Genomic DNA, 17,694 nt, shown 5'->3' on the forward strand with positions numbered 1-17,694 from the left:
GAATAACATTCTTCTCTGGTAAGTTTAAGGTCTGATGGAGACATTCCCGGATGGGAGGCTTTGGTTGGGCTAACATCTTCATTGAGTTTGAAAGGAATATGAATGAAAAAGTCTGGGTTTTTCCATAGTGGATGATCATGGATGAACTAGTCATGACTTTCTACACACAGCTTGAGGAGTTTATTTGAATTGGTTGGAAATCTGAAGGAGAATAGGAAAGAGAATAGATTTTATTTGTTTGGGTAAAAGGCTTGAATTCTCTTTTATACTTAGATCCAGTGGGAAGAATCCTCAAGGACTTTGAAAAACAATAAACATCCCATCTTAATAAAACATCCTTTTGAGGAAGTGGACTGCCAATGACATGAGTTCAAATGATGCAATTAAAAAGGAGTTTAATTCCAATTTTCCTTTTAGAAATCAAAGTGGTAGTAAAAATTTGATCATTTGCAACTCTAAAGAGTTGAGTATGGGAAGACCAACAATCTGATGGTAGAACTTTTGGATTAACCATGGTCTTATGGGATCCCGTATCAATGTATGCAACAGCAGGTATGGGCTTACCATATTTTTCAGGGAGGATAATTCATTATTAATTAGGTACCGTTCGTAGAACAGGTGTGAAGGGGGTATTAGTATCTTCCTCTCGCATTACTGAAGTCTCGGTCTCAATTTCTAGTGAAAGCAGACTAACACTACTAGTTCCTTGACCTATAAACTAATCAATGAGTACTAATTAGGTGTTTTAACCACACCTAGGTAAAATAATATATTAGTGGCGACCCATTCAATTTCTAATATTATTATTTCTCATCATTTCGAACCTTCCCGGTGACATTGCGAAAGTACCATCTGATCTAATCTTCTTTGAAGTACTACTTTAATTGTGAAAAGCAAAATATAAGTACTACGAAAAACAAAACGTATCCTTTATTTATGTACTGTTTTCTTGCTTTTATAAAAGCAATGAAAAAAGCATATCAAAAAGTCAAACAAAATTATATCTAATAATTACTTGTGTTTTATGTCCCAAGGTTAATTTGTCGTTGCGTGATATCGCTAACAATAGAAAAGCGGGTTGAACTGAATTATCCAGCTGGGGTTGAAAACGTCAAAGCTCGTTAATGATCAAAGATATGAAGATGAAGTGATCATTCTATAATTTGCGACAGAAGAAACAGCACATGCACACGCACATTCACACGCACACGCCCAACAGAAGCAACAATGCCCCACAAAACGTGGGGAGGAACATACCCAAGGTAGCCTTAGCAGGGACGGGGTACCCCAGACTGATGGGGCTTCAAGTACAGAAAAATGGGCTGTGTGGTCTACATGAAAGATACTTTGCCTCCCTTATAATACCATCACTAGGCAATTCAAGTTTTGCCCATGGTGGAGACTTACTGATGATTTTTTGGTACATCACAAATTTTGTGTCTCGGGTTTTAATATTATTTAAAAAAAATAAAGAGGGGAGGCGAGAGGAGGGGAGGGGAGGGAAGAACATCCTACATGACCTTTGCCTAACTCTATTAGTTTTAGATGTGATGCTAATTACAACTGTTTCAGTGATGGAGACAGCATATCTGCATTCAAAGAAAACAATATAATACAAAGTTTTGCATTAATAAAATGAGAATTTTTATGCTTCATTTCTTGAATGGATAAGCAAGGTAGTGTCTATCAATAAATAACTCAAACCTCCTCCCTCTCCTCTCCGTCAGTTCCATTAATTTTAAGATTGCTTTTGTGAAACAGCTTGCTCTTCCATACATAGGAAAAACCATATCTATATATTTCGTCCCATCAACATAGATTTATCCTTTTTGTTTTTCTTTCCTTGCTATCAACAGATCCCTCCACAAGTCTAGCAATTACATTGTGAGGGTCCAAAAATCCTCCAATGGAACCAACAAAGACAGAAGAGTGTCCCTCTGAGACCTCAAGTGGTGTCTCAGAACCAGAGGCCGCTCCATGTTCAGGTACCTGTCCGCAGAATCCACAAGATGAAAACAAAGAAGATAGAGAAAAAGGGAGGACAAAGCTTGATCACTTTGATCAATTGTTCCCGAGCAAGGACTATCCAGAACTCAACCTTATAGATTGCTTGAACATGGTTTCATCTCAAACTTCATCGGAGATGGCCCAAGTGACCGACGCCGAACCACGAGTTTTCTCATGCAACTATTGCCAGAGAAAGTTTTACAGTTCACAAGCACTGGGAGGACACCAGAATGCTCACAAGAGGGAGAGGACACTGTTCAAAAGAGGACAGAGACAAGGGGCAGCACAGATGGTAGCCACATCTCCATCTGCTGTCTTTGGTGTGCACCAGTACCCGTACTTGCACCCCCAAAACCACCATTACTCTAGCTTGGCCTCTCTACCTCTACATGGTGCATTTCATAATAGATCTCTTGGAATCCAGGTGCACTCAGTTATCCATAAGCCTTCCCATGCACCATCCATTTCCTTTTCTGGGTATGCAAACATTTATGAACAATATCGAGACTGCCCGAGACGCACCATCAAACGCCAGCCAGCAATTGGAAAGCTTGCACTCGACGAGTATCATTATGTTGCAGCAGCGCCTGCAGGACAATTATCACAAAGCAGCATTGGGAAATTTGACACAGCGAGGACAACGGCGGTAGCTCCTATGACTGACAGAGGACTTAGTACTGAATACTGTTGTTCAGGTGCTGGTCGTTTGAAGAGTAACCAGGAGGACCTGCAGAAGCTTGACTTGTCCCTCAAACTCTAAGCTTACCCCTTGGAGAAACCATTGGATTTCTCTCTTGCTCATATTTTGTTAAGTATGTTTTCAGAAGAATATTGTATAAATTTGACTATAGAGAAGTTCTATTTTTTTCCCTTTTTTTGTTGAATTATGGAAGTTCAATTCGTGATGGTGTTTGAGTGACATCTTGTCTATTTAGAATGTATAGGTTTATTTCTCTTTTCTATATTTAGAGGAAGAGATGAACATTGTAGCGAGGCTTCTGCATTACATTACAAGTACATTTTAATGCAGGCTTTCCCCCAAATTGAAGACAATATTTTTCATTCAAGTTTTCTAGGCCTAACAGTTGTTGATGTAAAAACCCCTTCGGCTGGGCAATAGCCGGAGAGAGAGAGAGAGAGAGAGAGACCATTGGCCTGAGATACAGAGTATTTAGATGCTGTTTCACAGATCAAATTAAATAAACCAAGGAAATCTATTTGGGCATAGTTTGTGGTGGGATTGCGTAGAATAAAATTGTATCATTATCAGTATGACTAACAGGCCTTGGATTCTTCCCATTTTAAGAGAAGTACCAGAAACTCTTCCAAGCAATGAAAGATGCTAAAACAGTGTCATATCTCAATCATGGGAAGTTGTCGGTGTACCTATGATCCATATTCATTCAAGTAAACATCCAAAAAAAAAAAAAAACAAAACAAAAAAGAACCAATAGCAATGAGATTACATGGAAAATGTGAATGTGTCAACTTTACTTAAAACAGTAAAACCTACCTAAAACTTAATATTATAAGCAAATTATACAAAGTGGCAATTTTTTAAGAAAAATAATGAGCAGGGTACTTATTTTAAACGTCTTTTGACGAAGGCAATTTTATTAGTTGGTTCTCATTAACATTTTTAATTAAATGGAGACCCATCAGCATTTTTAAAATTTAATTGTGGACAATACACTACTTGTTGTCGTTCATGGAGAGTGCAGGATGTCACTTTAATTATATGGTCACTAAATCTAGGAAGATCTTGTTTAGGTTAAATCTAATGTGATCAATAGTCAGCTTAATATATTGTTTCTTATTAAATTGTTTTTAAGGGTTGGATCACTTGCCCATCTGGCCCCCAGAAAAGACTATTTTGCGTTTAGACCAACTAAATTCCAATATAATCAATTGCCCCATTCAATTTGATTTTCATTTACATTCCTCCATCTAAAAATAAATGATTATAGAACCGAGTCAAATGTGAAAAGGTTCGAGTCCTTGCGATTGGGAAATGGGATCAAGATATTTTTGGGGCGATTAGGTAAACTACATGCCCCTCTTAAGGCACTTGTGCAGACATTGTCCAAAATAAATGGCTTATAATTTTTTTTTTTCTAGTAAATCCTTTCCCCAACTTTGGGTGTGACAGGAGACTGAAAAATTGTTAACTGAGTTTTTTTCTTTTTCCTCTCTGAAAATAAAGGCTCTTGATGATGCAGATCATCAACCATTCAAACATGTCCCAAAGGGTTTCACTCCCAATCAGTAGCTTGCTCCCACAAAAGATAATCACAGTGCCAAATCAACAGTGTAGCTTTTTTTTTGGTTAGTCTTCCACCTAACGCATAAAAGATGCTAGTTATGTCAACTGGTTTGGTTTGGCATCCTTTAACTGTGCAAACAGGCAAAGGTACCAAATTCCAAAAGCTTCTTTTCGTGTGCGCATACACACATAATAGTTATATTGACGGTAGCCATATCCCATGAATACGGGATAAGATGTTTATCTTTATTTAATTTAAAACTAAATTTTAAAAATTTTGAGGCTCATGCATATCTGGTACTTCTTTTCTTAGATGCTTCTAAATCTATGCTTGGTACATAGGAATGGAATAGAATTGGAGGGATATTGGAATCGAATTTATCACTTGATTAAATCATGCTCTATTCAACTTTTCATTCCATTGCACAAACTAAACATAACATAACATGCATATAAAAAACATGTATTCAAGTAAACTTATTATAAGCATAGATTAAGAATTATTTAAACAAAGCATGGATTGAAAGCTACTATGTCACTACTTTAGCATTATTGGAAAGAATATTCATTAAAAAAAATTTAGCATTTTGTGAGTTTTAAACTAAGAATAGTGCTTCAGTAAAATATTAGAATTTGTAAAACAAAAAAAATCTATTTCTGAAAATATGATTGTCATATATATACTACAAGAATTCTGGTATCATTGTATTCATATTGCATCATTCTCACTCTAATTTATTCGGCAAACTCAAAGTAACATAAGATCCTCTTATCACTTTTTCTCAAGAAACAACTTTCTTAGGAAACTGCAGAAAATTAGAACCTTGACAAAACTTGTTGAAGACAAAGTATACCCCACTAAGCTGTAAATTCGAGTGATATATGAGAGTGGGCTAAGTCTTGACAGGAAAGTTCTTATTTGTACCCACATTGTGGGGGAAAAAGACAGAAAAATATACCCACCACCACCACTGAAGGCAATGTTATCTCAACCAAAGGCAACACCCAGTTTGGTTCCACAGGGCTACACATGATGCAACAATTCAAGTTCATATTTGAGAGGCTCAGTAATTTAACATAAAAAATTTTTAAAAGAAAACAGACAAAGGAAATGATGTAATACAGAACCAGTGAATATGACGACAAGTGCAGTTCTGGAACAGGTTAAGCTGGGGGGGGGTGGGGTGCTGACCAACAACACAATTCTAGACCATACAAATATGAAAGTAAACCAGGGGAAGCAGTGTGTTGAATCAGCATAACAAATGTGAAGAAGCAATGATGAGATGCCATAGGCATGGCCTAATTTAACTACTGTAAATGTGGATGGATAGCATGCCCCTCCCTTAATGAGAAAAAATTAGGTCCTCCCAGCGGATCATGCTGGTCCTCTAACTAAGTTTCATATTCAATGAAATCACTCAAAATAGTAAGTCTCATATGGATCTCCCCTTGCAAGGCTTACATACATACCGGTGGGATCACCAATAGACTCTAATTTAAATGATTTCATTGGACAAGGAGCATTGGTATTCATAGACATAGTTAGGCCCAATACCAAATGGTCTAATTTTTTGGATAATATTAGCGCTCACTCATGTACAAGATCTTTGAGCAATCATGTAGTCTATTATTTTTCAGGATTTCTTATTCACGTAGCATTCTTATAATATGATTTTGTAAGATAATAATCTAGTAGATTGTTTAGAGTCATTATAAATTAAATGTTAGACAATTATGCCACTTAGTTTTTAGGGACTTGACATTGTCTTGGTATGGGATTTGATATTATTACTAAAGATTGTTTCCTAATTTGTTATAGGAAAAAGCATATATAAAGGCTTGGCAGAGAGGCATATGTCAATATTTAATCCCTAAATTGAGTCTTGCTTTTTTTCTTTGGTTCTCTCAATTTTCTATCATTTTCTAGCTGATTCTCTGTTGCCAACCAGTCCAACTCAAAGCTACATTACAGCAACACAAATGATGGGAAAGGCAAAGTCCAATACTCCCTATTCCCTTGATGGAGCAGCCATTCTTGGTTATTATTACCTCCTAAATCACAACTCAGAAAAAGAAAATGTAAAAGATTGATATGCTCGCAGATGATTATTCATGGTCACCTGACTATAAATGGATTCAAAAAAATTGGTAAAAAATTTAAGTGACAAACAGAAAATACATCATTTATTGTCCAAATCTAATGACTAACAATTATCAAATTAAGAACTGGTACCCTAATCTAATCTCATCCTATTCTCTTAGAGACGCGCCACGCAGAGACAGAAACATCTACAGATCCATGAATCCATATACCTACTAGCATATACACAAGGACATCCAAATCAGATTGCAAGGTCCTAATATTCCAGCTTTTATGCATATTTTATGTTGCACATCTGACAGATCCCATAAATATCTGAAAGTCTCAAGTACATTACTTCCGCACAAATCTAAATAAGCTAAAACATATCCACATGTTGCTACACATAATGCATATTTGTACGAATTGCAATCTATCTCTAGATCACTGTCCCCCTTGTGGAGTCCCCTCCCCCCTCCAACAGAAACAGTGAGAAAAGGGTTTACTCTTTGTATCAATATCATTATATCATGACCCACATTAGACATGTTGACATTGAGCTGCTGCAAGTCTGACATACTATATTGTTTCTTACATGAGCAGATTTGTGCACATGATTGCATTATAGCAATATATATAACTCAGCACCTGGTCATGGCGCACCACATAAATTCCAATTTTAAAAAGCTGTGCAGCATTAATCAGCAAATGTCAAGGTTTCACGCCGTAGCCCATGTACTCATTAGGATCTTCGCATCGATTCCTAATCTCCATTTCAAGAAAACAGTCCAGCCTCTCTTTGACAAACAGCGCTTGACAGCCCAAGTCCTATGAATGAAAGCTAGAGGCCAAATTCCATTGATCCCAAATATGTAGTAGGGTATTATAATTGCACAACCTGGGTCCTGGAAATATGCAAAGAAGGCTATATATTTCTACACAGAATTGAAAGCAATGCAGCCATAACCAAAAGTAGAGTTCTGTTTTTCCACCTCACAAAGCCATAACCTAAGAAAGAAAACAGGGCCTTGCCAATCCAACCAGCACAATCTGAAACCAAGTTTGTGCATTATGTGGAGAAAATATTTCTCATGAGGCGGTGCATAGTAAACTTTTACAAGCATGTTAAAAGAAACACTACAAGCAGTTTTGGGGGGAATTACATGAAATTTCCATCAATGGAAGAAGACTGATACAAAGAAAAGCGAATTCTGATACAAATAGGAAGTCTTGCCAGAGAAACCAACTCTGCTTCTCTTTTGACTCCTACTTGCTTAACTATATGCCACGAGTCTTTAATTAAACCATCTCCCTCTCTGCATATGACTACATTTATTCCTTTTATTTTACCAAGTTATTAGGACATCGTATACACGAGAGGACACGCCCTTTAAGTCATAATCCTTTAATCCATTTATTTTGTCCATGTCATTTTATTTTACCAAGTCATTAGCACATTGAATACTTGAGACTTTCTCAGAGGACAAGCCCCTTAATTCATAATCCTTTAATCCATTTATTTTGTCCGCGTCTGTTCCTCAATTTAAGCCAGCTGAAAAACTCAATGAGTTCAATCAGCAATGTCATGTATTCAATACAATCCAAATTATAGGAGGAAATTCACATTCTAAGTAAACACATCCCTTTGTAGTTTGTACTTTCGAATCCAACTGATTAAATAAGATACACATGATACATACCACACTTTCAATTCCCATTACCTTAATGCTATACTATTTTATCAAGATTTTATTTTAATGCAGAAAAAAAAAATCATTGAGAAAGAAGGTGAAGCTCGATTAGGTGAATAAGATGTCCTCCTATATAACAAAGAAAAATGCACAATAAAATTGCCTCTCCACTCCATCAGCATACCAGTCAAAGAAACACTCCCAAAAACACAGCTAAAGCCCACAGAGAAGCAAGAAAAACCAGCCTATCCCACAGAAAGAAGTCATAATCTGGTTTTTAAAATTCCTACTATTCCTCTCTTTCATTAAACCCAAATAATAGCAAAACCATGCCGACAGTCAAAATACTATCTCTCTTCACCAAAGCCCCCAAAACATCATCCACATAAATTTATAAACGTCAAAAGGGCACACCACATTTCCCCCAAAAATATTAAAAAGCTTATCCCAAAGCCCCTCCAAAATAGTTGCAACTTCACTGTGACAAAACAATTTTATAAAAATCTAAATCAACTACAGCAACTGGCCATTTAAATAATAATATTCGAGTATATGATCATTTTACAATTCAATTCAGTTCAACCAATTATGAAGTATGAACACTGCAATAAAGTCACCTCATGCAAAAATAAGCAGAAACCCTATAATTGTTGCGGTTAATTTTGATTCCACATTTGTTACCACATAACTGTCTGTTACAGCTGACAAGTACATGATATTTACACAAAAGGAGAGCATAATATGAGAATTCAATGCAGAAATTCTTTATAATCTTTGCCAAAATTAAATGTAAAAACGATCTCATAGCAGCCAATGGAAAACCCAATGCACTATTTCTCCACAAAAGACTTGACACTTCCCAACCAGTGTATAAGCTCGATTCTATCTTTGTTCATCATATAATCATGCAAGAACACGGAAAGCTCATCATTTACCCCCCTTTCCTGCAAGAATTCGTGAAGTCTGCTTCGAAGTTTCTCATCCAAATTCCTGAAAAGAGACAGTAAAGGCACCAACAAGGTCACCACAGGACCCAAATGCTCAAAAACCATGCAAACAAAACAAATGAAATGCTTCTGCTCCACTAATTGCAATACACACATAAAGGATGGAAGAACATTGCTACCGGAATGTTATAGGTGGAAAAAAGTTGGTAACTAATTCAGAAGTTCATATAATTTAAGTAACAAACTTCAGGAAAATGTTACCAAATTAAAATTACTAATAATTTTATTTAAAAATTAAATGCATAATTCCATGAATATAATGAAATTGAATAAAATTTATTCAAAATAATTTTAAAATGAGAATTAAAGTCCCACGAGACAACAGTCCCAAGGTGAGCCATGAACTTGACATTTTGAAGGCCGAAAAGAACTAATTCTATGATTTGAAATGGTTGCTCATGCTCTCCCAATCTTCATCAATGGCTACCCTGGTAGCCTTGTAGGTGGCAGAGATGAGAGGGAATCTGTACCACCAAGAAAGTCCAGATTGAAAGGAAATCCTTTGATCTGAAGGGTGAGAGTTAATGAAGCAGCACTTGCACATATTGAGGAGAAAGAAAGGTTTGGAATCATTAGATTCAAATATTGGCATCCAAAGTACAACCCTCTGTGTATTTAAGTTTGGAACATTCTAATAAGAGCAAATCATTTGGGATATTTCCCTCTTACTCGTTACTTTATTTGTTTAGATTATTCGTGTGTCAGTATGACTTAGTAAGGATATTATGGTCATTTTCATGTACTTGGCATACATTATAAATAGAGGGAGTGACCTATCATCATGATTAGGTCTTCCAATTTTATATGATAATTCAACATGGTATTACAGCATGATCCAACCTCAACCCCAAGTGCCGTAGCTAGGGGTCTACAAAATTTATTGAAAACAGACCCAAAACCCGAAATGAGTTTTGGTTCAGTTTTTCGGTTTTCACTTCCGGTTTCAGTTCTTAAAAATAAAAAAATTTCGGTGTTCATTTTCAGCTTCAATTTCCAACCCAAAACCAAACCGAAAAACCAAAATACCAAAATATATTATATCAAATTAATATTTATGGGTTCTAATATGAAATATAGATGTCAGCAATTGTAAATTTATATTAATATATCTTTCAGCAATTTTTTTTACCTAAAATTGTAATATTATACTGAATTACTACAGATATATATATTTTTCAGCTTTCCTTGGCATTTTAATCCAAGAAAAAAAAAACAAAAAATCTGATGGAAATGATGAAGTTTTATAGAGATGGGGATGCTCCCCTCGTGAATTTACGGTGTGGAACAAGGGAAGTTACCAAGGAGTATCATCACTCAAAGGCTTCCCTGCAGGCCGCCATTGCTCCCCATCCCATTTTAGTCCCACATCGGAAATGTTTAGAATGTTAAGGCTCTCTTCTCCTTATAAATATGCCTGCCCCGGACTTGTTCAGTAATCATCCTTGCTGGGACTCCACTGGTATGTGTACCCAGCCCACATAATAAGGCCATCTGAATGAAGGCTTCTTAATTAAAATTTAGCAAATTCTAAATTTTTGCACCAATCACCAAACCAAACAGGAAAACTGTTATTTGTTTCAGTAATAAAACCGTCAGTTTCAGTTCATTAAATTAAAAAACCAAATCTTGCAGTTTGGTTTTTGGTCGTGGTCTGAACCGAACCGAACTGAACCGAATACACCCCTAGCCGTAGCCACCACCAAACCAAACCCAAACCTCATAATTCTATGCAAGTTTACCACTGTAGAAGGGTCGTCCACACCACCAAAGACCAGAAACAACTCCAAGAGTCTCTAGAAAACACAACGCTGCTGGAAAAACTCCTGGACATCACTGCCAGTTCAGAACAGCAAGGATCCCTTTAGATTTTGCACAACCAACCCCATGGATAGTCAGACGCACTTGTAATCTGTAACCCCCTTCAAATTTCATCTCCAGAGGACTAGCCACATGCTCACATGCACTGGTCAAAGGCCAACTGCTCCAATGCCACATGTGGCATGTGAAGCTTTGTTGAACATTGTTTTTTCTCCAATTTCTTCCAACATGCTTTAAATCCTTCTACACTCCACAATATCAAGTTGCGGGCCATGTATTTTGTTCAAAGATCCAACCTTTTCTTGTTTGTTCACTCGTGGCACTTGGTAAATGATTGTTTGGTATGTTAGAATTGCATGCGAATGGTAACTGAGTTCTCAGGGCTGTGGCAGTATTAGCCTCCCCTTGTTCACTTTGTTCATGATTGTTCCATTAACTGTGTTCCTTGATGGTCTTGTTTGTGAATGGTAGGATGGACTCCATGAATCTCAGAAGTATGTTCTGTTCATCACTGCTGCACAATTGAGAAATTGGATGGAAAGAAATACTTCCAGTGGTCTAACGTTGTCAAGATCTATTTGACAGGCTTAGGTAAATCTGAACATTTGTTTCAATCTGGGCCCATTGATGACAATAGGGACAAAGTATGAATTTGTGAAGGTGTGTTGATTGTCTCCCCATTAGGGAACTTGATGGAACCCCAGATTGCACGGATGTGCATTCATCTGAACGCATGCTAGGAGATTTCAGATTATGTCAAGCTCTTATATTCTAGTAACTACCCACAAGTGTCAATCCTTGGAGTACTTTCCATTACAATAGGAAGACAAGAGTGTCATAGAGTACTTTTAGAGATGAAGAGCATCCACAAGGGGCTTAACATCATGCAAACAGTCAATGTCTCTGAGATGCAAAAGCAGAGGGAGCAAATGACAATCCCTCAATTCCTAGTGGGTTTTCAACTCAAGTTCGAGGTAGTTCCACCCAATATCCTTGGTAGTGCAAAGTTTCTTCCTCCAGAACACATTCTTTAGCCCCTAGTTCTTGTGTTTTAGCCTCTAGTTCCAAAAAGACTGCTTTTGTTGGACAAAGTGAATATGGTTTTCCACCAAATAGTCATCGAGTTCCATAGGTGGTTTGAGTGGTTGTGGTGGAAGGAAGGTACAAACATGGTTTAAGGACCCCTTACGAATGCACTAACTGCAGACAAGATCATGTGATTAAGCGTTGGTATTTTTGCAGTAATCTACCACAAATCATCAATATAACCACCATGGATTCCACTCTGGTTCAACACATGGGAAGCAACACACTATATCAAGCATCCCAAAAAGATTCTCTTCAGCTTTTGCCAAGTAATCCTATAGCTTGTTGTTCCACATTCAATACTCTAAAAATCCTATCTTGTGTTACCATTGCTATTGAGGCCACTACTACCGTTAGTGGAATAGGGAAAGTAAATCCCACTTCTTCAATCTCTCTTTCTATTGTTTAAGTTTCCCTTCAATCTTGTGTCAATTAACAAGATTACAAAATCCATGAATTGTTCAGTAACATTCTTTTCTCATCCTACTGCCATTCAAGATTTTAAGATGAGGGATACGATTGATGGAGGGCATAAGGTTGGTGGATTTTACTGCTTTGAGTTACTATCTCCTTCTACCAACTCTACTGTTGCTGCACCACTCCAATTCCATTGTCACTTTGATCATCCTTCCTCAGATAATTAATACAACAAGTTCCTACTTTGAGTTTTGTATCTAGTCTTGAGTGTGAGTTTTGTTAGTTGGGATTTTGGAACATCATATTCCATTTGCTTCCCAAGTCAATAAACAGGCAATAAGTCCTTTCATATGGTCCATTCAAATGTTTGGGGTCCTAGTCGAGTTGTGTCAAATTTGAGTTTCCAACATTTTGTAACTTTTGAAGATGCCTATTCAAGGATAGCTTGGCTTTATTTAATAAGTGATCTCTCCGAATTATTTCATGTCTTTTATATATTTATTCTGAAAAACGGCTCAATTTGATTTGCCTCTTCGGGTACTTATAGTGATAATGCTAAAGAGTACTTTAGTACCCAATTTACTGCTTATACAAATAAGTTTAGTATCATTCATCAATTATTTTATGGCCACACCCCAAAACAAAATGGAGTTGCGGAGAGGAAAAATAGAATTAAATCATTTAGAACCACTTATGCAGAAGTACTTTCCAAAATAAAGTGCTAAATTTAATAACTGATGGGCTGGAAAAGTATTTAAAGTTATAAGTCGTGTTTCCTTGTGTTTAAAATATATTATATTTGGTTACTTACTTTTATTATAGGGGGTGCTATATTATTATTTTAAATAAATTTCAAATTAAAAATAATAAAATTTTTTATTTAATAGTTTCATGATTAATTATTTTAATTATTTTTTATCAACATTTAAACATTTTATATTAAATAAAATGATATAATATTATTATTTTTAATTAAAAATAATCTTGTTATCGATGTATATTTATAACATATGACTATCATATTAATTTATGATACAAAATAATATTATTAATTAAATTTTAATTTATGTAATGTTAATTTAAATTAATAAATTGTTCTTCATTCCAGAACTGAATTATATTTCATTAACAATTAAATTAATAGTATTTTGTCTTTCGTTGCCCTTCCTAACACTGTTTCTGAAGACTAATCTCATTTTAGGTGAAGGATTATAATGGTTGAAGAGATGCACGCATTATAGGTGGAGGACTATAATGGTTGAAGAGAAGCATGCATTGCGAGATAATGACACCTGGGAAGTGGTACCTCTTCCTCCTAACAAGTTTGTGGTTGGTTGCTGCTAGGTGTAACCAATGATAGTCAATGCTGATTGTTTAGTAGCTTGTTTAAAGGAACTCCTAGTTGCTGTATGGTTTACATTATTCTGACACATTCTTGCCAATCACCAAACTTGCCACACTTTCTTTGTTCATCTCCTTGACCACCACGTCTCATTGACCTTTGCATTGGTTGGATGTCAAGATCTATATGGTGATCTTTAGGAGGAGGTCTATATAGAGCAACCACCTGAGTTTGCTACTTAGGTGGAGTCATGATTAGTGTGTTGGCTCAAGAAAACCTTCGTCTAGTCTAAATAAATCTCTTAAGAGGATAACATGGTTTGGTCGATTCATTGTCATAGTACTCAAGTCATCTCCTTAGCCACCACCTTTCATGAGATTTTGCATTAGTCAAAAGTGAAGAATGTCTTCTTACATGATGATCTTTGGAGGAGGTCTATATGAAGTAACTATCTGGGTTTGTTGCTCAAGGGAGTCAAGATTAGTGTGTCGGCTCAACAAATACTCGTACAATCTAGTCTAATGCAGTCTCCCAAAGCATGGTTTGGTCAATTTTAGTGTCATAGTACTTGAGTTTGGTCTTTAGTGGTGTGTGATGGATCACTATATTTTATCATATTGCTTCTAGTGTGTGATGGATCACTTTGCATTTTATCATCATGTCGCTTTTGGTAGGATTTTTCTTGTCGTGTATGCAGATGATATTATGATTACTAGAGACAATGATCAAGGCATCTAGAACCTAAAGCATTTTCTACATACTAAATTACAAACACAAGATTTAGGATCATTGAAATACTTCTTGGGTATATAGGTATCTAGATCTAGTTTGGGGACTATTTTTGTCAAAGTGAAGTGGGATGCAAATGTGTCAATACACCCATGGATCCTAACAGCGATTTGTTGGCTAACCCTAGATGATACTAAAGACTTGTTGGAAAGCTAAACTATCTCATAGTCATTTGACCAGATATATCTTTCACAACATGTGTTTTGAGCCAATTCCTTGATCCTCCAGCATTCATGTCTTGAGATTTGTCGAAGGTGCACCTAGGAGAGGTCTCTTATATGAATATTGGGGTAGCACTTATATTTAGGGAGCATAGAAAAGTAGATTGGGTTGGATCACCTTTTGATACAAGATCCATAACTAGGTATTGTGTTTTTGTTGGTGGTAATTTGGTATCTCGAAAGAGTAAGAGACAATCTGAGGTGGCTCGATTGATGCTGAACTAGAGTATTGAGCCATGCCCTTCACTATGTGTCAACTAGTTTGGCTAAAGAACATGTTGGAAGAACTTAATTTTCCACATTCTCGGCCACGGAGTTCAAGAGCTATTCATATTTCCTCCAACCTAGTTTTTCATGAGCAAAAAAAACACAATGAAGTGACTTTTGTTCAAGAGGAACAGGTCCAAAAGCTCATTACAACCACTCATGTGTGCGAAGTCCGAACTCCAACTTGCTGAATTTACACTAAAGCCCTTAGGGAGTGAATCCATTTGAAGGGTGAGGCAGCAAACTAGTGGCTAGGGTTCACAGAGGTCTCTTCGCATGAGGGGTGATGTGTTTAATTTCTATACAAGTTTTGTCATACTTTTACTCTTATTTTTATGCTAGTTTGTATTTAATTTTCTTATTTATTAGAGTTTTAACTTATTTTGTTTATTTTTTGTTTAGGAATAAATAAATTAAAGGAGTCATGGGAATTAAGGAGGAAATTTTCCTTTTCAAATTCAAATTCTTTTCTCGAATTTCCTGAAACACCCTTCACTATTTGGAGCATAACTTTTGCTAGAGAACTCCAAAAAGGGTGATCTGGGTATCTACGGAAAGATAAGGAAAAAACCTACAACTTTTGTGTGGAAGATTTTCCAAGATAGGAAGATCTCGACAAAGAAAATAGCACATCAAGACGGAGGCAAAAAAGGAGCCGATTTTGGAGAATCTTGTTTGGGGGAGATAAGAGGGAGGACGAACAAAGCCTTGAATAAGAGGATTTTCTTCACCATTAAAGAGGAATTCGAAGCTTGGAAAATGAAGAAGACAGAGGCCGAATTGAAGTTGTTGACGATTGAGATTCTCGATCTACATACAATTTCCTTCTTATCTCTTTCATCTTCTCTTTGTACAATTTTCATTATGAATTCTAGAATTATTATGGTTTGTTTTGATTCTATTATGAGCTAGTTCTATTGCTAAGGCTACGATGTAGCCTCTCCATGACAATTCTGAATCTTATTTCTATGTGATCATAATTTTATCATTCCTTTTGAGTATACATCAATAAATTTAATGCTTTCAATTTTCTTACCAATAGTTGAGTGATTTGTTGTGCTTGTTAATTCGAGAGATGATGCATGTAGTTTAACTTCTTATGATGTATGTCATGAATTGAATGAAAGACAGGAATGTGCCAACGTGATATGTGCGACTTTTATGTGAAATATTATTAATCTTAATGAACTCAATTACTTTTAAATTCGCATAGACATAACACGGGTTATCGCATGTTGGGTAATTCTAATTCTACTCGAGAGAGGATCTTAGATAAGTTAGAATATTTGCCGTCAAATAGGATGATAATTGATTGATTGCATGATTAGGATTTGGGATTGGATTGGTTAGGTGAGACGAATGCCTTAGTGTTTTCTTCTTAGGTGAAATCTTCTTTTTTTTAAGAATTTGGTCAATTCTTTAATTGTTGATTTAATTTATTTTTATTTTTATTTTTTTCCAGATTCAAAATCAACAACTTTTCTTGATTTTCAAATAATTTAGAATTAAAACAATTTCAATAGTTAATAGGTAAATAGTCCTCGTGGGTTCAACATCCTTCTTTATCACTATATTACTTGTTACGATTTCATGCACTTGCGAGTTTTCACAACAAGGGGGAAGGCTTGTTGGGCTACTTGCTTGTGGGCCATTCTCATCCAAGGTGGGCACAATTCAAATATAATTTTATATTTGCGACACGTTTCTTCCTACGACTCCTTTTATGACCCATGTGAAGGTAAGAGCACAAAGCTGCGTGCGGCCCAGCAAAGAGTTTTCAAAGGTTATGCCTCATTCTGTTGCAGGCCATAGCAATCAGGCAGTCAAGTAGCCCCTTTGAAAGGCCATCAAGGCTCATGAAATGATGGTAGTTTTAATTAGCAGGAGAAGAGAAGTAGTTTAGAAATGGATCAATGCTTTGAGCTTTACCAGTCTTCTACTTTAAGGGTTTTTTAGAAAGAAGGTAATTTGATTCAATGGGGCAAATCTCTGCAAGCAGTGAATCAAAAGCAAAGCATAGCACCTTCAAGAGAGTTACATCCAGTCTTTCTCTAAATAGCAATAATCAACATTCATTCTAAAGTTTGTAAGCTCTAAGGGGGCATTCAGTTCATAGAATATTTGCAACATTACTGCAACACTAGGAATGTAAAAATATTGTTTGTTTGGTTCATAATTAAAAATTAAGATTCCAGGCATTTCAAATTACAACCAACATCGCTTACCCATATTTTTTGAGAATATGATTACCATAAAATTAAAATAGGTGGTATTATAGCATCCTAGAGATAGGGTAATGCATCCATGCAAATAAAAAGATTAAGTTACCCCATTGCCTATGTTGGAATTCCTTCTGTACAATCTCAAAAAAAAAAAGGGTTTTAGGAAGCTTATAATGCAAGTGAATTGAGCAGTGCATCACCATACCATCCTAAGTCCTTTATTGTTGTTAATGGCTGTCCTTCAGGTTTCTTCCACTCTTTGAGGGGATTACAAGGAGATCCCCTTTCTCCTTTGCTGTGGAGGTTCTTTGCCTCTTGTTGCAAAATGACACAAAAATATTACTCTTTAAAGGGCTGGCCCCAAGAGAAAATTGCAGGGAGCTGAAATATTCTTACCTCCTCGTCACAGATGATACAATGATCTTCTGTGAAGCAGAAGCTCATCAATTTCTCAGTCTTAAATGCCCACTTCTTTGCTTTT

The 17,694-nt window shown here is 36.1% G+C and overlaps 2 protein-coding genes across 3 annotated transcripts in view; one reads left to right on the forward strand and one right to left on the reverse strand.

The window, feature by feature from the left end:
- The first annotated feature begins 1,312 nt into the window (after positions 1-1,312).
- LOC131152115 (zinc finger protein 1-like) lies at positions 1,313-2,912 on the forward strand. Of its 2 annotated transcripts, none has more exons than XM_058103769.1 (2): positions 1,313-1,420; positions 1,857-2,912. In XM_058103769.1, exon 2 carries the CDS (start codon positions 1,907-1,909, stop codon positions 2,765-2,767), a length of 861 nt encoding a protein of 286 aa, XP_057959752.1. In that variant the 5' UTR covers positions 1,313-1,420; positions 1,857-1,906; the 3' UTR covers positions 2,768-2,912. The 2 variants fall into 2 exon arrangements, with proteins under 2 accessions (XP_057959752.1, XP_057959754.1); XM_058103771.1 differs by having other exon boundaries at positions 1,389-1,676.
- Positions 2,913-8,665: 5,753 nt separating this feature from the next.
- The window catches only part of LOC131152075 (uncharacterized protein At2g39795, mitochondrial-like), a 29,268-nt gene continuing 20,239 nt past the window's right edge, over positions 8,666-17,694 (reverse strand). The window contains exon 3 of the mRNA XM_058103690.1: positions 8,666-9,034. Coding sequence (XP_057959673.1) covers positions 8,875-9,034 — 160 coding nt within the window. The 3' untranslated portion in view covers positions 8,666-8,874. The remainder of the gene's footprint in view (positions 9,035-17,694) is intronic.

This window comes from Malania oleifera, chromosome 3 (genome assembly GCF_029873635.1).
Source record: "Malania oleifera isolate guangnan ecotype guangnan chromosome 3, ASM2987363v1, whole genome shotgun sequence".
Classification (NCBI taxonomy): Eukaryota; Viridiplantae; Streptophyta; class Magnoliopsida; order Santalales; family Ximeniaceae; genus Malania; species Malania oleifera.